General features: G+C 40.3%; 1 protein-coding gene across 5 annotated transcripts in view; it reads right to left on the bottom strand.

Annotated features, from left to right (window-relative positions):
• Positions 1 to 20,615, bottom strand: part of SZT2 (SZT2 subunit of KICSTOR complex) — a 74,691-nt gene that overhangs the window by 27,423 nt on the left and 26,653 nt on the right. For all 5 annotated transcript variants that reach the window (XR_015742847.1, XR_015742848.1, XM_087929749.1 and 2 more), the window contains exons 24-45: positions 20,187 to 20,322; positions 19,083 to 19,211; positions 17,395 to 17,599; positions 16,953 to 17,065; positions 16,446 to 16,671; positions 13,149 to 13,302; positions 12,959 to 13,051; positions 12,739 to 12,820; positions 10,764 to 11,042; positions 10,437 to 10,572; positions 10,231 to 10,347; positions 10,074 to 10,137; positions 9,690 to 9,875; positions 7,730 to 8,011; positions 7,404 to 7,593; positions 6,156 to 6,233; positions 5,841 to 5,979; positions 5,194 to 5,299; positions 4,018 to 4,141; positions 2,672 to 2,824; positions 1,807 to 1,909; positions 828 to 942 (exon numbers count right to left, since the gene is read on the bottom strand). Coding sequence is in view for 3 of the 5 variants with exons in the window: in XM_087929749.1 (XP_087785875.1) it covers positions 828 to 942; positions 1,807 to 1,909; positions 2,672 to 2,824; positions 4,018 to 4,141; positions 5,194 to 5,299; positions 5,841 to 5,979; positions 6,156 to 6,233; positions 7,404 to 7,593; positions 7,730 to 8,011; positions 9,690 to 9,875; positions 10,074 to 10,137; positions 10,231 to 10,347; positions 10,437 to 10,572; positions 10,764 to 11,042; positions 12,739 to 12,820; positions 12,959 to 13,051; positions 13,149 to 13,302; positions 16,446 to 16,671; positions 16,953 to 17,065; positions 17,395 to 17,599; positions 19,083 to 19,211; positions 20,187 to 20,322 (3,210 nt within the window). In the remaining 2 variants the exon portion in view is untranslated. The remainder of the gene's footprint in view (positions 1 to 827; positions 943 to 1,806; positions 1,910 to 2,671; positions 2,825 to 4,017; positions 4,142 to 5,193; positions 5,300 to 5,840; positions 5,980 to 6,155; positions 6,234 to 7,403; positions 7,594 to 7,729; positions 8,012 to 9,689; positions 9,876 to 10,073; positions 10,138 to 10,230; positions 10,348 to 10,436; positions 10,573 to 10,763; positions 11,043 to 12,738; positions 12,821 to 12,958; positions 13,052 to 13,148; positions 13,303 to 16,445; positions 16,672 to 16,952; positions 17,066 to 17,394; positions 17,600 to 19,082; positions 19,212 to 20,186; positions 20,323 to 20,615) is intronic.

Genomic DNA, 20,615 nt, shown 5'->3' with positions numbered 1-20,615 from the left:
GAGCAACCTCCCTGACTGATGAATAGAAAAGAATAACAGAGTTGGAAGGGACCTTGCTCAGGCAGTTAACCCTCTGCCATTTCAGGCAAATGGTTGTCCAATCTCCTCTTAAAAACTTCCAGTGTGGATCATCCACAACATATTGGAGGCAACTTGCTCCACTGATTGTTTTAATTGTCAGGGAATTTCTCCTTAGTTCTAGATTGCTTCTGTCCTGGATTAGTGTCCACCCATTGCTTCTTGTCCTGCCCTCAGGTGCTCTGGAAAATAGCTTGAATCCCTCTTCTTTGTGGTAACCCCTGAGATATTGAAACACTATTATCATGTCACTCCTAGTCCTTCTTTTCATTAAAAACTGGACATACCGAATTCCAGCAACTGTTCTTTACATTCTTAACCTCCAGTCCCCTAATCCCCTAAGATGCCTCTTGCACACACCTTTGCACCCTAACCGACCTTCCCTTGCACTTTCATGCCCTGCCTTTGGCACACCCTTTCCACCTCACCCCAGAGTACTCCCTTGTTCTTTCCTCCATCTGGCAGCAGGCATCTACCCTGCAACAGGCTTGGGATTGTAACTTCCTTCTCAACTTGTCTACTGTCTTTGGTTGTAGGATGTTGTCTTGCCTAATGACTATGAGATTCAGTCATTGACAACAACTATAACTGTAGGGATTGTTGTCACAAACAAGAGGATTGTAGTTTACAAAGGTATTGCTTAGAAACAGAGATTCAGGTCCCAATTACCATCATCGATCAAGGACCACTTGTACTCTCTCTTAGCACCAAGGACACACAGGTTCCATGGGAATGTAACAGATACTTACACTCAAGTCTTCAGTGTAAATGGGCTCCTGGCTGCGTGAAAGTGCCAGTGAACGGCACACAAGATTTTGGATTTCATTTTCCCCAGCCTTCCCACCAGAAGTGGTTTCGGAGAGCCTGGGTTAGAATAAAAAAAGAAAAAAAGAATGTTCTAATGCAGTGGTTGCCAACTAGTGGGCTGGGGACCACTTGTGGTCCGCGAGAAAATTTTGGTGGTCCACAGAGAAATGTCGCCCCCAAAGCACCCCCCAAAGCAATTAATCTAGGCTGCGTGGGAACACACGGCTGTGCTGCCCACATGGCCCACGGAAACACATGGCTTGTGTCCCTTTCATTGCGAACAACACGAGGTAGTGAGGGGAGGGGGGAAAGGGCGGAAGGGGAGGGGACTTGCCCCACGCACCTGGCCTAGCCACTGGACTGCTTCTTTCCACTTCATTCTTCTTCTGCTTTTGGCTGCATGCAAGGAAAGCAACAAAAGTCTTTCTTTCTCTCCCCAAAAATCCACCAGAAATGAGTCTTTGGGATCCTGCAAGGCATCTTGCTCCAAGTGACTATGCCGGCGTGACAAATCTCACAAAGACTCATTTCTGGCAGAGTTTGGGGGAGAGAAAGAAAGACTTCTGCTGCTTTCCTTGCATGAAGCCAAAAGTGTCTCCCCCCCCCCCAATGAGAACGAAGCTGGAGACTGTATTCTGCAATCCCAAATAAAGAATGATCAGTCGGTAAGAAAACAGGGTGGGGAATTTTCCTGCAGACTTTTTTGGGGATTTTCCCAGGGCCTCTGGTTCGTGGGATTTAAAATTACGAGTTTGGCGGTCCCTGAGGTCCAAAAGGTTGGCGCCCCCTGTTCTAATGAATAACATTTTGAGAGGCAAAAGCAAGGCAGTACCCAAGTCAGTAACAGGCTGTGGTTCAAGCAGGCTCCTCTGAACTTTGAGAACAATGTGGTGGACATGTCCAAGGACATACTGAACTTACCGTAAATAAAAAACAGACTTGGTTGCACGCTCCTGGTAAACAAACATATTTTTCCTGTTCACAACCGAGAAAGCATTGAGCACAGAGCGCAGGGCTTGGATAGCTGCAGAAGAGAGAGTGAAAAGCGCAAGTTTACAAAGAGACAGATTTAGCTTAATGCCCAATCTATAGCGATTTTCAGATACCAACCCACCACTTTCTCTGGGTTACAACCCATTCATTAACTCAACTTCATAATTACCAATCTCCTGGACGCATCCAAATATTTGAAAACTGTCTTAATTTGATAGTATTAATAGGCATTAAGCAACATGTGAAAAGGTATCAAATGCTAGCAGAGTTCCAATTAAGGTATTATGTATCAGAGAATATTTGGACCAAATCCTTTGCTAGAGAAAGTTTCAAATACATGCTAACATCATCTAATGTATTTAGCAGATGTGATTTTAAAAACAGAAGTTATTTCTTAAAAAGTAGTACTTTAACACATTACTGTGGAGGTACAACCTCATCTCACTGCTTGGATTTCTTCCACAAATCTCGATACTACAACATTTTAGTTTTAAATGTCAAAACCCCTCTATAAAATTTTCTCGTTTTTTAATCACATGATCATTCCCTCAGATACTACTTACCACCATCCCCACATTCCATAGCGGCAGCCACTCTTTTCAAGAGACTGCTGTATCGCTGCCTGATCTTGTCTGACATGAAACTCTATATCCTGTTCTGGACCACCTTATCAATACCTTTCCTGTCTCCTAGGGACTGCCAACTAACAGGAAGGGGAGAATTTACTGTGTCAGGAGACAAGGCGTAGTCCAAGAATGGACAATCTAGCTTTCTTAAACACCCAAATACCTACCGCGGGCGACACCCATATTGGGCCCCATCTTGAGCCTTGAATGCACGTGGATTGTGGTACTCCAGACTGCATCACAGGCAAAATGTCCAGGTATGAACTGCATAGTGGCTGCAAGATAGTCGCGGGGCTGATAGCTTTCCTCTCCAGGATAATCTGAAAAGCGGGGAGGGGCATATTATTCCACAGATTTGCTCTCCCCCACTGTTCAACAGCTAGCCCAAAAATCAAACACAAATATTTTCTATACATATGGCCATCCCAATCAAAATCCAAACATACAATAGATATTTTAGCCTTGCAGAAAAGTATGGAAATATATAACCAGCAATGGGTGAATGGAAACACAAGATACTGATACTGCCATAAATCTTACAGAATTAAAAAAAAAGGGGGGCGGTGGGGACACGACTTATGTTCTTGTTATTGATGAGAAGTCTGTTGATGTAACTGGAATACAGTAAAACAGGGGTCCCCAACCACCTGTCCGCGGACCTGTACCGGTCCGTGGAACATTTCCTACCGGGCCACCGGTTTGCTGGGCGCCGCCATCTTGTTTGATGAGAAAGTGCTTTTGGGTGAGCTTTTCCGGTTGGAAAGTGGCGTTTGGATCCTGAAGGAATCCTCATACCTTAGTTTCATCGAAGGGGGCGGCGGCTTCGAACGAAACTAAGGTGCGAGGATTCTTTCAGCACCCAAGACAAGGCGAGCCAAGGGACTATCCCGAAGCGAAGCCCATCGACAAAGGTACAAAAGAGGAGTCGAAGGTGGCGGGGAGAAATGGGGGACAGCTGGCTGGCCGGTCGCTCGGCTCGCTTTGCCTTGTCATGCATGCTGATGCTGGTACCGGGCCGCGGATCATTTTGTGATGCTGGTACCGGGCTGTGGCACAAAAAAGGTTGGGGGCCACTGCAGTAAAATATAGGTAATCCTAGCTTAATAACCATAATGGGGACCACCAAATCCGTCACTAACCTCAAATGCAAGACATTATGTGACCAGAACAGAGTTATAACCTCACTTCCACTGTGGTTGTTAAACTAATCCCCTGCAATAATTAAATCAGCTGTCACATGACCACAACTTCAAATGTTACTGCTGGCGTTTTTGTTGAGCCTGCTTGTTGGAAGCTGACTGTAAACTCTGCAAATGGCAAGTGTGACTGTGAGAAATTGCTATGGTCATAAATGCCTTGTTGGTTTCAAAGTGCAGAATCTCAACCAGGTGACGACTGCAAGGGTTGTTAAGGAGGAGAACTCCTCATAAAAGTTGCTTTTCAGCATTGTTATAACTCTGAATGGTTGCTAAACAGAGCAGTCATTAAGCAAGGATCAATTTTAAGCTCCTACCATCAGGCCCAGTGCGCTGCCGATAGGTATAAGGTGTTTCACTTTTCCAGATGTCCTCCTCACTCTCAGCAACCAACAGAGAATTACAAATGTGGCTATCATGCAGATCTTGTAGCAGCAATCGCTTTAAAGAGAAGGGGGCAGGAAGCATTAATGTAATTGTTTCCTCACATCAGGAACAGTTTTTGGCTCCCCCTGGTGTTTATTAAAAACTGCTCAAAGAAGTAGGAGTTTGTAAAAAAATGTGAAGTTTTCTTTAAGCTGAATCCAATTCTTGTTGACTCCACAGACACATCCATGGAGCTTCCTTGGTATGAATGTAGAAGTAGTTTTCACTGTCTTCTTCCGCAATGCATTTTTCAACCTCTCCATCTGTTCTGTGTTTATTTATTTGATTTATAAAGCTGCCCACCTCACACACAGCTCTAGGTAGCTTACAATAAAATACATAAAATACATAATGTAAAAAAATAAAAATAAAACTCATAGTAGCTGGGCATCATCCAACCAAGTACCACATAGCCAAAAGATGGACTCTCACATGCTTGGGGGCCCAGGCTCAGGCCAAACCCATATTCAGATAGAGTCCATTGGGGAGGCTCGGACCATAAATAGCCTGGTCAAAAGTCACAAAGGGACTGAAAGTGACAACCAACATCTTGAATGACCCCTGGAGGCACACAGGAAGCAATGCACTTGTGAAGCAGTAGTGTCACATATGCTGAGTAACTGGTGTCAGTAACTGTCCATGCCAGGGCATTCTGCACTAGGTGAAGTGCCTTCAGCTCCATATAAATTGCATTGCAACAGTCCAATCTTGAGATCACAAGGGCATAAGTGACAATGAACAGGTCCCCACCAGTCTAGGAATATGTACAACAGATGCACACTCTAAATACACAGTGCCAATCAGGTCATTCCCCCAATGGGATTTGTTCTTCCAGAATCTATGCTGAATTCCCTTTCCTCTACCTGAGAAAAAGCAGACATTAAGGTGATTGGTTTACCCTTTCTTAATTTGGTTAGTTTTTAATTGATTGGTGGGACAATTTTTTAAAAAAGCGGCTTGTAGTTGGGTTTCTCACTCATAAGAAAGCACTATTCCTCCATGAAACTATGGGATAGCTTGTTATCATTTAAGGAGCAGGCTTTATAGCTTGAATGTGCCCTACTTACCTGGTTAACAACACGACAAATTTCTCCAACCTTCTTTACCATTGTCCGGTGAAGTTGAATGCATTCTCCTTCCTCATTTTGTGTTGCTTTTATTGCATTGTAGCTGCTATAGAGAGAGGAAAAAAAAGTGTCAGAACTTGACTCATGAGGAAACTTCAATTTCCAAGCATAAAGTGCTATTGTCTTCCACTTTGGTGTCCTCTAGATGCACTAGTGTTTCTCAACTTTCAGAAGTGTGGGCTTCAACTCCCAGAATTCCCCAGTCAGCAGAACTCCACTAAACTACACTACTTAATTTCCCGCCCCAGTAGAATTACAGGAATTGCAGTCTATCCAAGGTAATATATAGTTGGCACAGATTGGGCAATACACACACAAAGTTGTGGCAACACCACTTTCTTTCATTATATCACTGAATGAATATGATAAATGCAAAACAAGGATGAGAGGAAAGCAGCACACTGACAGATGCTTAGAATTGATTCTGGGTGTGAAATTCACAGCCAATAATTGCTGTAGTATCTCTTTCGCAGTTCAAGCTCCCCAAATTGCTCATTCACAGATAATCCAGTTCCATGTCAGAAAAATCATTCAGGGGAATTGCTTTCTCATCTCTGCTTAGGGAGCCATGAGAATCAGGATCTTACCGCGTATGGGAATAAACTTCAACCCGATCCTGGTGAATCTTGATGATCAGCCAGAAGTCAGGTATCAGAGGGCACCTGGATTCTAGGTCACTCATCACTGCCTCCTCGCCTTCAGAATCACTGCTACCTCCATCATATCCTGGGAAATAAAAATGTATCCTGCTATCTGTGAAGAGTTCAGTCAATTAATCCTAAAAGTATCAGAAGATTCTTGGGGAGGCCAATGATTCTATGTTGTCAGGAAATCCTAGAGGGATATTTCCCCAGTTCTCCAAAACTGCCCCCACCCCCAATGGCAAAGATGCATCCACTCACCAAGAAGATCAGAATCCATGCTTCCCTGGCTTGACACCAAACTTTGCACTTGACTAAGCTGTTGCTTCCTATAACAACCTGTAAAGAAAGCGTCAGGTGTCCTTAAGAGACTTCTCCCAAAGTGAAAGATTCCTCATGTCCCTGAGGAGAATCTTTGCCTTAAACATCAAAATTGACAATCTGGCATCTCAAAAAAAAAAAAGCATGAAAAGAAAAGGATGCAAGCATACTAAAAGTACATAAAGTATTGTTTTTAAAAATCCTGACCACTGCACAAATTATGTGATTTCAGAAATTAAGCAAGAGTCACTTCATACCAAAATTGAAATACACGACATGCAGCAGTTTTTTAGAATTGCAGTCTCATGAGCTCAATGGTACTAAAATGATCTAGATTATAGAAAAATCAATCTTGGAGTAAGACTATGAAGAAAAGCATTTTAACAGACACCCACTGAAGATCACTACTTATGGTGTAACAGTCAGGGCTAAGGAAAAGATGATGGCCTGAACATGGGAGTTTTTAATCAGTGTGAACTGCTATATTTTTGTTCAAAGAGTTTCAATAAGCCATATAAAATACTAGGGAGAAATGCAGACATGCAACAGCAAATGAATACAAAACATAAAATATGTTAGATCCTCTCTCTCTCACACACACAAAAGTATATTTGACTTGAAAATTGAATTTCAGTGTATAACATTTAAAAACAGCTCAAACGAGTAAAAAGCCTTCCAAATCTGTAATGTTAATTATCATCCATAAAGTAGTATATCAAGAATAAAGTCAACCAGTAAAGATTTACTGTATTTTAAAATCAAATGTAACCCCAAAGTAACATTGATTATAATTAGTTCTATTGAAGCAAGCAGAACAAAAGCAGCCAATTTGGTCTAGCGGTTAAGGTATCAGGCTAGAAAGCAGGAGGCTATGAGTTCAAGTCCTGCCTTAGCCATGACTTTGGCTGTGTGACTTTGGGCCAGTCACTTTCTCTCAGCCAAACCTACTTCACGGGGTTGTTGTTGTGAAGAAAATAGGAGGAAGGTGTGTTAGATAAGTAAAAATATTATTATTTGTAAAAATAATAAAGGTAGGCACAAAAAATAGAAATAAGTAAAAGAGCAGCACAAAAAGCTGCAAGAGTTGAATACCATGCCTATTTCAAAAGACTACATTTCATTTTGAAAAAATGGTCAGGAAGTCATTTTACATTTCGTAATTGTGAATGCTTGGTGACAGTTTCTCACCTTCCTTGCTGGGGATCACAGATTCTGTTAAATTTGGTGCAGATGGTGTAGCTAACAGAGATTGCTCACTGCTCCACTTGTCTGAAAAGGAGGCCTGAGGTTGCACCTGCGTCAAAGTAGTTTCCTCAGCTGGACAACCCTGCTCCAAAATACTGGTCTGCTGATCCACAGATGTTAATTGGTCTGACACCTGCATCAATAGAAAAGACGCAGAGCAAAGTTCTACTGATAAGATAGTCCAGGATGTTCCCACAACAGTCACCTTTGTGGTCCCATATCAATGACCATTACATTTCTCATCTGCTTCGATCATGTCTAACACTTACCTCAACAGGTACTTGGTTACTTATGCCCAGACATTCTCCAGTCTTGTTTTCATTTGCTGACCATGCCCAGAGACTTTGAGCTTCATCGGGGGGAGTAGAACAGGGTAGGGAGCCTTCTGTTTTGCTGCTGCTGTCACACCGGCCTCCTGTCATAGTGCTCTCAAGAGTAACAGAAAGGCTGGGTCCACTTACTGAGGCATGTAGGCGACTGACAGATGCATAGTAGAAATCACTCCCCTCAGGATTGAGGACATAGCCAGGTAAGGGCATTTTCTGGAACTCCTAGAAGCATCCAAACAAAGAAGAGAGAGCGGGAGGGGAATCTACTTTGTAGGCCTAAGCCAAGTAAAGGAAGGACATCGTTGGGTGGATGGTTGGGAAGCTGGTTTTGTCAAACTGCTGGTTCCCTGTGGCTACTGAGGTTAGGGCACAAATAGCAGAATGTCTGGGTCTATACTGAGGGAAGTGGGGAGTCACTTCCAGGGATCCAGGCAGTTTTGTAGGGCTCATTATTGGAGAAAGTGGTGCTATCAATTTTGAAAGGGTTTGTGGTAAATTCCAATTCTTTTCTAGGTGTGTCCATATTCACCAAAGTGACTCTGGGCAGCTAACAGAATCTTGGCAAAACAGACTTTGTACACTGCACTGAGGCACTGTTACAATTGCAGTGTTGTCTCTGGATAGAACACCACTACCCTTGAGAGAGCAGGGTACGACAGTCCTCCTAAACTTATTACCACACGACAGATGGAGGTTTTCATTCAGCTGCTTGGTATGACAGTTACAACCATAAAGTAAAGGACCTTACACAAGTTGCTTGCGTTTTCAGTATTATTATTTTTTCTACAATAATGTATCCCATGTGAGGCTGTTTCTGAAGACAATTCAGAAGCTACAACTAATCCAGATTAGCTGTTGATAATTGGTATTCGTTGTCATATATTGGCATGAGAGTATTAGATTGTTGGTTCAGAGCTTGCATTGGCTTGTGGGTATAATTCAAAGAGCTGATTTTAAACTATATGCTACTTGCAGGATTATCTTCTCCAGATAGAGTCAACCTGCCAGACTCATATATCCCAGGAGAAACTGTCAGTCACTCCTCACTTCCCTGAAGTGAGTGGGGGAGCTGAAATTTGCAGATAGTTTTTCAGTGGGTACGCTATTATGGAGCAGCATTCCCCTGGAAATCCGTGCTCCATTTTGCTGGATTTTTATGTTAATTTAAAAAAATCTATTTTAGAGATTCTTTGAATTAAGTGGTACCATTAGTTTTTTGGCTGCAGATAAGTTTGGGTTTTTGTTTTATTTTTATTACTCATTAATTTTAATTTTGGCCTGGGATGTTTCATTGCATTATTATTTCTTATAGCTTCAATAAGTACTGTTGAATTTTTTTTATTGTGAAATGACAACTATGGTCTGGTTTAACATCCAAGGCAGAGATGTACAACTTTTCCAGACCAAAGGGCTGCATTTAAATTTTGGCATCCAAATGCCTACTTCAGAAATAAGCAGGGCTGGGATAAACAAAAAACAAAAAAAAATCTAAAGAAGTCCCTAAATTTGACTTATTCATTAAAATACTCCTGCCTGCCACATATTTGGTATCTATTCTCTTCTATGGTATACAACGTAATTATTTTCCTGAACACATGCAACTATTATACATGCCCTGGAAAAGGGAAGGTTTCTTCTAGCAGCAATCACCAGGCAGGGATAAGGAACTGCAGGTGGATTTAAATGCTCCTGCTTGCTTCAGATCTGGATGCTGTGCACCATTTGCTGGTGAACATTTTAGAGATTCCTTAGGCTCATAGCTCTCAGGCTTTTAAGAACTATGTGCAATCACAGAGCTTTAGGAATGTTCAATTTTTATTCAGGGATTGTAGACTATAGAAATCACATGAAATCTATCCCAAAAAACTATAAAAAGGCAAAGGGATAGAATCCTGCTTACTTCACGAAACCTCTCCAGAGAATTCTCAGGCCCAAATACAAATTGCAGAGGGACCACCTCACAATGGCAGCTTGGGCGGCCTTGGGAACTGTAGATGTGAGAAGCTGCTTGACTCAAGATACTAGCAGTGACAGGCTGTGAGTAACGCAATGCTGACACAATCTCATCATCCAGGAGCCAACGGATCTGAGAAAGGAGAGAGGAAAGTCCAGATCATGGAATGGAATACTCTCCAGTAAGAGTCTGTTTCTAGCAACTGCATTCCTACCAAGAATGATTCGTAGCCAGGCCATGCTCTAGTGCAGAAGAGCAGAGGAAGGCAGAGGAACAAGGATAATGCCCAAAGTTTGCAGCTGCCCCAATCCCAGGGGCAGATAGACTCACTTCTGTCATAGTGGCTTCAACAGCTTGCCTGTGCACTGCAGGAAGATTGGAGAGTGCTGGATGCCTTGAAAACAAAATGAGAATGCACACTCTACCTAAGATTCTTCCAGTCATACATCCTAACGCAGACATTGATAGGGAAAAAAATATATAATACCAATCGGTGGAGGAGGATGGCATTCTGTCCAAAGTGTGCATAAGCTCATCATCTGAACGGAAAGAAGAAGGCTGTCCTGGGGAACGGGTGAAGGAGACGCTGCTCTCAGAGGTGTATCTGTGGAAAGAAAGAAAATAATACCTGATTCTGAACTTTTTTTCCAGGCTCCAAAACTCCCCAACCTTTTGATAAACGTGAGTTCCCACCTATTGTGATGTAAATCATTCACCATTTCGATCTCCAGAGGAACAGTCAGGACAAAAATGTCGAGGGTCACACAAAGGTCAGAAAGGTCAATTGTGTGAAGTGCCTTAGAGCTTTCAAGGCCGCCCAGCACATCTCCTACAGAAAATTAGCAGATATTATTCACAGAGACCCTTCTTTATGCTTCTTTGCCAAATGCTCAGGGAGAGGCTGGGGCTCAGTCATGGGACTCCATTAATCCACATTTCCTTTGGGAGTTTCTATCTGGCCATATGCAATGTCTCCCATCATTCCCATCCCAAACCTTCATCTTGTTTGTTTTTGTTCACCTAGGCAGGTAGGTAGGGAGCAAACAGGCATGGAACAGTGCTGGCTGCGTAGCTTCACAGAACAGGTCAAGTGCATAAAGAGGGGAGGCATGTCCTGCTCCAGAAGTTCCTGTTCTGCCAGGGAGTCTCCCAGGACACTGAAGGAGTCGTCATCCTGGTTAACAGTGTTGGAGTCTGACAAGGAGCCTGCTTCTAAAAATTCTTGGTCCAAGCGCTCCCGATATTCTACCTCCAGTTCTGGGTCACTCTCGGTGCCAATGGCATAGCTGGATGTATTCCCTATTTAAAAAAGAATGCATCGATCAATTTCAAAAGAAGTTGTCAAAGTACCGGAAGGGATTTCTTCTATAAAAGTGGATCAGTCCTCCTTTAAAAGTGTAGCCTAAAAGGATTAAATAAACAGTGTATATTAGCAAGATAAATTGGCTTTGGATAAAAAGGACGGCACTAATAGTATTAGCAATAGCACTTAGACTTATATACCGCTTTATAGTGCTTTACAGCCCTCTCTAAGCGGTTTCCAGAGTCAGCATATTGCCCCCAACAATTTGGGCCCTCATTTTACCCACCTCAGAAGGATGGAAGGCTGAGTTAACCTTGAGCCTGGTGAGATTTGAACTGCCAAATCCAGGCAGCTGGCAGTCAGCAGAAGTAGCTTGTAATACTGCACTCTACTGCGCCACCGTGGCTCACAACCACATGCAAAAGTACACAATGGTAATTTATATCAAAAATATAAAGTTGTGAGTATGAACTAAAATCATTACAGTGATTTATTAAACAATGGCCCAGCAGTGTCTGTATGGTTGGCTAATCAGTGATTGATAACATGGCATGTAATTCTGTTAAAACTGAGATTAACATGCTGTTTTCCATTTGTAGAGATTATATTTCCCAGTGTACTATGGTACACTTGGCCATATAGGCTATGATTTGTTTCCCCTCTGCAAAACTATCTTCTCTGAACTATTTTGCCCACTTCATATTATTATTGGTTCTAGCACAACATTTAGTTTTCTTATAAACCAGCAGGCATATGGCCGGAGATGTACAGGATTCTTTATGGAGAGTATGTGTCCTAGAAAATCAGGACATTTGACTGATGTTTGCTCTTTCGACTCATCAAAAGCATCCTTGCAATTCTATGGATACACACAAATGATTGCTTCAGAGTAACAGGAGCCTCTTACCTGAGTTCCAACCTTTAAGATAAGGGCAGGGAATGTGCTGCTCCCTGAGTGCTGTCATTGGCCGTAAGCCATACTCAGCACAGCCAATAGCAGAGAGTGATGAGCTCTGCGATCCAATCTGCAATCCGAAAGGCTACAGATTCTCACTATTGATATAAGATATTATGTTGGACAATGTTTCTGCTAGAGGCTTCCAAGATAATTTAGATGAGTTAAATGAACTAAGAATCTTTCTGTCGGTAACAAGTTAGTCTAGGAAAACTGAAACACACAGCAATCTTAACTGATCATATCGTGGCCAAAAGCAAGAAATACAAGTGTAGCTGGGGAGACAAAGAAAACAGTCTGGAGGGAACGGTAGCCCTACTGGCTCTCTGCCTTCACTCTTCCAAAGCATTGCTCAGCTAGGATCCTGCTCTCTGCAGCTAATTTGCTTACCCAAACAAAAATATGATTCAGCAAAGCTGGGTAGCCAGATATTCTCTCGTAGCAAATTTCATTCAATCAAGGGTGTGATGGGAAAATCCCATTTAGAGTCCATCTCTTTTCTGCTGACTCTTCCAGTTTTTTCCTATAATGACCACACTATGGTGTAACTTGGGCTGAAAGTAGTGACCGGTGCAAAAAGAGTTTCTGTGACTGAAAGGTACACTTAAATCTGGGCTGCCCCTGCCCTAATTCATATTTCCACAACTGCAATATTCATGATCAAATTATCAGACTGCACCAAGCACACCATCTCCAGCTCCAAATTTCACCTCAGTGAGTACAGAAAACTTTAATACCTTCATCAGTTGCCAGATCATTTTCTGAACTCTCCACATCTTCGCTGCCTTTTCTGTCTTGATGGTCCCGTGAAACCTCTTCCTAAAATTAAAACAAAAACAAAAACTCTCCGTGTAACATATCCAACGTCTTTGTATTGAATTCTTCTTTCAAGTTCAAGTCCTTTCACAGGCTCTCCCAGAACAGAATGATGACAGAGCTATAAACATATGTTCCTACCTCTTTTTTGCTGGAAGGCGGGCAATAGAAATAGTAATGGGGGTTGGATGGCACTGGCTTAAAATATAAGCTGCTAATTTCCAAGAATTTCTCCTGGGTGGAAAAGAAGAAAGCAATAAAGGTGGTGTTCTCAACTTTTAAAAAGCTTTAAAATATTACCTCACTCAACATGAAGCAACCTTCTGCTTACCTGGATGATCCCTTGTAAGTCAGGCTGTACTTGGCAAGGTTGTTTGCTGTCTAGCAGCGAGAGAGGGAATTCTGAGTCACAGCTTTGGTGGGGCTCTTGGGAAGGACAGGCAGAGCCATGGGAATCTGCTTCACTGAAATCCTCTGTTTCAGCACTATGGCAGGGTTCAGAAGAACAAACCCGGTCATGTCTATGTACCCTTTCTTAAGAACCACCCCACAGCGTAATTTTTCTTAGTGGTTAGACGTAACAGTATACCCACAGAGGCTTACAGGATTGCTTTAAGAGAAACAATTTTGCTGGAACAGGCACTATGATTTTGGCAAAATGTTCTACATAGGGTTGCCCTTCAATACAATGCAGAAGTTCTAATTCAGGGGTTTCCAACCTTGGCCACTTTAAGACTTGTGGACTTCAACTCCCAGAGTTCTTCAGCCACCTTAAGGAACTCTGGGGGTTGAAGTCCACAAGTCTTAAAGTGGCCAAGGTTAGAGACCCCTGTTCTAATTGGTCCAGAATGCAGCAGTGTGAGTAGTAAAGGGCATAGGCAATTATAGCTGTACAATGCTACTATTCTGAAATAATAGTAGCATTGTACAAATGCTGTTTGTACAACAGTACAAAGATACCCAATTTTTGCTTTATTTTCCCCATTCAGACAAAAAAGTCATTTTTATAGATGTTTTCAAGAATCCTTGTTGACAGCTTCTCTTTCTCTCTAGATACATGTTTTATTTTATCTTTCTATCTCTCATTAATTTGTTCTAATTGCCAGTATTTTTAATGGTTTCATGATCTATTTGTAATAATTCTCTAAATCAGAACTTGCTCGTAGTACTTAGGAAACTATAATCTTAATTGTAGCCCTGAAAGCCAGTTGCCTCTCCAGAGTCAGAAAAGCAACATTCCAGCCATAATATTGTATTATTGCTTCTAGCTCTATATTCCTTATACTGTATCTCAAATATAGTAGCAAATAAGTTGTCATAAATAATAGATACTGGGAATCCACAATTAAAAAAAAAATTCTCTACTACAGTTGCATATGTTGCTCTATCAGCTATTAAGACTAAGACAGAACAAGCACATGCTGTGTTGACACAGCTATCCGTCAGTCAAACTCATGGTAAATTATTTGCTTACTTTTAATACAAACCAAATTGAAATTCAACTCTTCTTAATCTTAATTTGGTTCTAAGTCATAAATAAGCAGATCACACGAAAGCTTAGCACAAGACGTGAACCTTAGGCAGTCCATGAAATTTCTGATCAGAAATTATAAACGACAGAGGCACCTCCTTTTACTTCTCATAAAATAATGTTTTGTCCCACAAAGTTTGATTTATCCACAACATGTAACATCTACATTCTCCAATCATTTTTTAAAACCCTCAAATATGCACTATAGGGCATGAAAGCTGCATAGGAGACGTTGGGTCAGGCACTCTCTCTCTCAGCCCAACCCACTGCATAGGGTTGTTGCAGAGAAAGTAGGAGGAGTAAGATGTATTATGTATGTCCACCTCCTTGAGTTACCTACAAGGAATAAAAGGTGGGATAAAAAATCTAATAAATAAAACTTACTACTATATTTGTCTAAGATAACTTGAAAGCCATATTTGCATATAACACTAAATCATAAGCTATTTTATGGAGTCTAGAAACCAGCCTGTGCAAAGCCCGGGCACATTCATTTCCCATATTCCAGAACTCAGAGAAGGAAAAATCAAACACTCAGTTTTGCTTGGTCAAACTCTAGCTTGTTAAATAACCAGCATAATATGTTTATTTCTGGCTTGTTCATCAACATGGATTTACAAATCTCTTAAAGGGAAATTCACTTGTGCAATATTTCTTTTCTTGGCATCATAAAGAAGAGAAATGTGAAAAGTTCATATACTCCTTGCTCTGCACACAGGGCTAAACCATAGTTAAGGAATGTAGAAATCAAACATTTTTTTCCTATAAAGAAAGATTAGCTTTCAATTAAAAAATAATTATTTCATAAAGTTCTAACTGAATAACCTTTACCCTTGGCAATTTGAAAATACAGACTATCTGAACTTCACATAAAAATGTCCAAATTATAAATTAATATCATTCAAATATTAGAGTAAAAAGCTATACATACATGCATTTTAATAATTTATGCTATTTCTGTAAGCAATATAATGCTTCAAAATTCTGTCCTTTGCTAGATTTTGCGCTAAGCACCATATTTCCTCATGAGATTAACCTGCCTTAAATATTTTAGCACACTAAATTTTCTACAGGCAAAAAGTTATAAAATATGAAGGAACAGCATAAGATAAAGTTGCTAAGCAGTTGGGTGGGGAATGCAAATCTATAGTTTGAGTAAAGAAATTACAAAAATATATAGGATGAATAATCACTATGTTATTATAAATGAAACAAAGAATGTTCTGGGTCTTTAAGACTAAAAAAACATCACATTTCACTTATAAAAGCTTATGTGTGATAACAATTTTGTTATTCTTAAAGTGTCACATGACCTTTTATTGTCTCTGCCACAAAAGACTAAATCAACTAACCTTGAAAGCTAGCAGGTCAACCTAATGAATCATACTAACAATCTAACTCAGCCCTACAAAATGAAGTTGTCAGTAATTTTTGAAATTGTTTTCCTGATTATTTCCAAGGTAAGGGCATTTTGGGGCTTTTAGATATTGCATGCACTTTTTTTAACTAAGTCCAGATTATTCACAGGTTTATATTTATCTCTGAGCTTCTACCTTTTATTTTGGGACCTATGATCTAACAACTGGATTACTTCCTCAACTTGCAAAACCTAATTCCATCTTCTACCTCCTCCCTCCTTCCCCCCCACACCCCCATTTCTCTTATACTTTCTTCTGACTTCTGGGTTGCCCAAAAGAAAACAGAAGATAGGTCTGTCAATCATTTCAAAAACTTGAGACAACAGTGCCAAAGCATTAATTTAACATGTACTATTAAAAGAGACACGTTTAGGTTTCTCTCTGATTTTATTTTTTTTACCCTTCACTTTAATCATTTTATCATGTGATAAAATTCCAGTGAAAAGTCTTTCCAAACTTTTTTTAAAGATTAATTTCATTATTATGTGAAGATTTGCAAATTCCTCCTATATTTTCAGTATTGTTATTCTTATATATTTTGATACCTTCTTTTTCCTTGTGTAAAATCCTGAAAAGTCACAGAACCAACATGCTAAATATTTACCCTGGGTCAGTACTAGACTGACTACAAGCAATTCCTTCTGTTTTTCTTCTTCTTTATATCAAATGCTAATCCTACCTGGAAACTGAAGTTAGTATGCCACGTGGTTTGGATGCTTGATTTCCTTCTAAGCTGACAAGCAGTTGCTGCTGGTGGCGCTCACAGAAGGTGCGCACATGACTACATAGTGTCATCAGGAAGCGAGTGATATCGATCTCCTGCAGAAGTTCCTCACAATAATCCATGGCTATTAGCAAATCAGGAGAGCTGATGTTGTGACCCTGCTGAAGACTCCGAAATAGTCCTGTCAAGAGAGGAACATAAATATTAACTGTCCATGCAAATGTGCCTTTGATGTGTCTTCCTGAGTAGCAGGAAGGACAAATGTTAAAGAGAAGGCATCCCAGGGTCTGAGGTTTACTGGGGTATAGATTTGTTACATTAATATGGCAACATCCAGCCTTTTCAGGTACCCCAGGTACTAGGTTAAGGCTAGGACAAACATAAGGTGACTTTGTTGCATAAAGTGTAACATCCCAGTTTTTCCAACCTCATCATCCCCAGCAGGATAATTCTGTCCCTTACCTTTCACATAGCACTGGTGAGAATGTTCCTGTAGCAAAGTGCAGTAACTCACCACTTCCTTGTGCTTGGAATCTAACCAAGGAGCACTAGTGGGGCGCTCCACAGACTGGTTTCTGGAAAACAGACATACTCAATAAGCCTAAGAAATTCATCATCTAAAGGAGGCTCCAAATGTCTACCGAGTGCTTGTGTTGAAGTTAGGACCACTGAAACATGAATGCAACATCTGGAGATAGATTGATCTCCAGATGTTGTATTCATGTTTTAATGGTCCTGACTTCAACACAAGCACTCAGTTGACTGTACATAGCTTTACACATGTTTTTCTGTCAACTGTTAGGATACTAAGTCCTGATTACATCATCCTTTACCTCAGTCCAAGATCTACCTACTACTTGTACAGATGTTACTGAATTTCTTGCATGCTTCAAGCTGACCTCACCTGAAAAAGATATCCCGTAGATATTTTTCTGTCCTAGAATTTATCATCTGCTCCCGTAGCACCTCCAAGGAGCAACTGTAGACAAAGACAGGACAGCGAATTCGGCAGTTCTCACCCAGGTCAGGCTGAGATGCTTGACGGCCGAAGGAGATGCGTCCTTCTTTTTTGGATCCAGCATCTGGATCTCCTATAGTCTGGCCAGTTTCTGCAAATTAAATGTATCTTGGGAATGAAACAGTTAAAATATAAATGGTTTAAAAAACATATTAACAATGGTTAAAATACAAATAAAAAGTATTCTCGCTCTAACCTGGATACAACTCACATTGAACCTCAGGCATTCAAGCAACATGGCAGTCATGTACAGTTCATATTAAGGAGTGATGGTAATTTTCTAATTGTGACCTGACATGGCAGCCATGCAATCTCTTTATCCTGCCCAACATTCAACAGCTGTTATCCATTGTAAAATACTAGAAGTAGCAGAGCCCATGCTTTCCAAGCACAAGGCCCTAAGTCCAATCTCTGACTATTCTATTCCAGAGAAGATCAAAGAAGTGATAGAGAAAGCTTCTCCTATGACCACAGAGAGCTACTTCTAGTCAGTCAATAAATATCTAAACTGACAAATCATTGGACTGGAAATTGAGCAACTTACCTGCTCTTCAAACCATCATGTGAAGTGTAAAAGACAAGGCTGAATTTTTAATTTGTACATGGTTTGGTCTCAGGCAGATTTCCTTTTCTAAGTTTATTGCTTAATTATACTCATTAGTTAAATGGGTGCCAAAATGAGTACTAGTAGCTATAATTACCTGGATATTAAATTTACCTCCATAAGGTAATTATTGCTGGTGAGTGCTGTATAACACTAGAAAAAAACCTACCCCTTGGAGCAGGAAGCACTCTTCATATGTCATGCCGCTTGGCAACATAGAGAATAGTATGATAAACTACAATAAAGATTTATTCTGGCTTACTATGAAAAGGTGACAACAAAGGTCTTTGCTATTAAACCATATGAGATTATGTGAGATAAAGAAATAAATCCATAATCATTCTTGGATAAGAATATATAGTTTCTATGGCAAATGACAGAGAACTGCAGAGGACCATCAATTCTGCTTCCAGTTCCTCTGAGGAATGAAAGAAGGCTGATTTGTTACTGTTTCTCCTACAGGAAGGAAGAAGATAGAACTCTGAAGACTATTCCTCTTCCCTGAGCTGCTTATAAATGCTTACAAGCATGTATGACTTAGTATATAAGAGAAATAAATAACTGTTCATTTTAGATCAGTAATTGGAAGTTCATGCCTAAATTGGTCTTAGACAAATAAACCAAAGGCATCACCACAGGTCAAAAGTATGATAGCCAGAGATGCTTGATTAAAGCATCTTTCTCTGCTTCAACATTTAAGATTTCTGATCTGATTTAGTCTTAAGTTCAGCTTTCCCAAAATGGCACCATGCCCTTGCACCATTTGATTTTTCTGCCTTTGATGATCTACTGTTGTTTGCCTCATGGCAGCTAGTGTTTGCATGACTAGATTCCAGGACATGAAGAGTGAGGCTCCAAGCTCATATAAACAGCTGCACTAGACTCTAGTATATAATCATGAATGCTTATAATTGAATGTACTTTCTCCACTCAACATTCCCAAGCCCAACAAGGCAAAGAAGGTCCTTACCATCAGCTGGTGTTATGCTGACAGCTGGAAGCAAGGCCATAGGCTTCAGCTCTTGGGCTTCTTGGGGCAATGTAAGGTCTGTCTCTTTTGAGGTTTGGTCTGGCCCAGAAGTCATCAATCTCTGTACATCTGCAGAACAAAATAATTGTTAAAGATTGCAATACCAAAATATATCCACCATGGGATATATAAGATTGCAATACCAAAATATATGGGATATATAACTGATGTTTTGTCTTTGCCACCAGAAATGGATGAAATTATTATTAGGCAGCTAGGAAATGCGAACCACAAGAAAGTCCTTTTTCCCCTTAGGGCTATCAGTGGGAAAATAGTAACTCTGTGATACTTCTCTGGGCAGGCTTTTAACTGGCATATTATTTAAGCTTATAATTGTTTGGCTATCAGTATATATATGCTTTTCACATATCATTACTCATTTGTTAGGCAGCATAATGGATTCCATTTACCTTGTAACTTATACTGTTACATATATAAACACTTTCCGAGGGTAAATCAAAAGGGCAAGACACTGAACTCATTTTTAAAAAGCACAAACATTCCACTAAGAAAAGGGAATTAGTGAAACACGAAGTGAATTTAGCAACACAGGTTGCCGTATTTATACAAATGCAGGATTAGCTTTCATTCACATACCCTTTTTTAAATAGACTGTGTAGCACAGCAGGACAGCAAATGTATAGCACACAGGCACTTAAATATGTGTAATATGAATTAACCAAAAAGGAATTACACGCCCCCCCCCCATTTATTTAATTTCTGCTATCAAACCTAATTCCATTGCTGAAATGAAGAAAATTCAATGAAATGAAAAGATAAGGAATGGACTGTTATTGCTGAGCTCTATGAACCCAGTTTATATAAAAATAGCCCCAATTTCTTTAATAAAAAGAACATCCTTTGTACCTGAAGCATTTTAGGCTTATAGTTAAAAAGCAAAGTAGATCTTGCAAGCTTAAATTCTGTTCATATCATTCACTACAATATACAGGCAAATACCTGTCTCATTTCTTTACAACTGAAGAACCAAACTTCAAACTTCTCTTGCATTCCCTAGATAGCTTTAAAAGCAGAATCCTTTACCTGAGAACATCGCTGGCAAGAAGGTAAGGAAAAGATGCTGTGGATTTACCAGCTTGGCATAACATCTCCATTGGGGAAAGAATGTAACAGATGTTGGTGAGATATCATTTTTTGACTCCTTTATATTAACTGGAGCCTGAAAGAGGAAACATAATTGCATTATGGCATAGCTTTCAGGTATGGCTGTCTTATTCTCCATCCTAATCAGGAAGCAAATGTACTGTTATTTTTGGTACCAGAAGTTAATTGCTCCCATCATTTAGTCATTTAGATCTTAACATCCATGAGTGGGAAACTTGTGGCTCTCCAGATGCTGAAATAATACATTTAAACATGCCTCATAATTAGCTATTCTATTTGTTGCTGCAGGGAGCTGTGGTACAACAAAATCACAAACTCTTCATCCCTGCTACATAACGATATTTGAAA

Source organism: Pseudonaja textilis, chromosome 3 (assembly GCF_049901715.1).
Source record: "Pseudonaja textilis isolate UNSWEBS1 chromosome 3, rPseTex1.2, whole genome shotgun sequence".
In the NCBI taxonomy this organism is placed as follows: Eukaryota; Metazoa; Chordata; class Lepidosauria; order Squamata; family Elapidae; genus Pseudonaja; species Pseudonaja textilis.
This window is presented reverse-complemented; position numbering and strand designations above follow the sequence as displayed.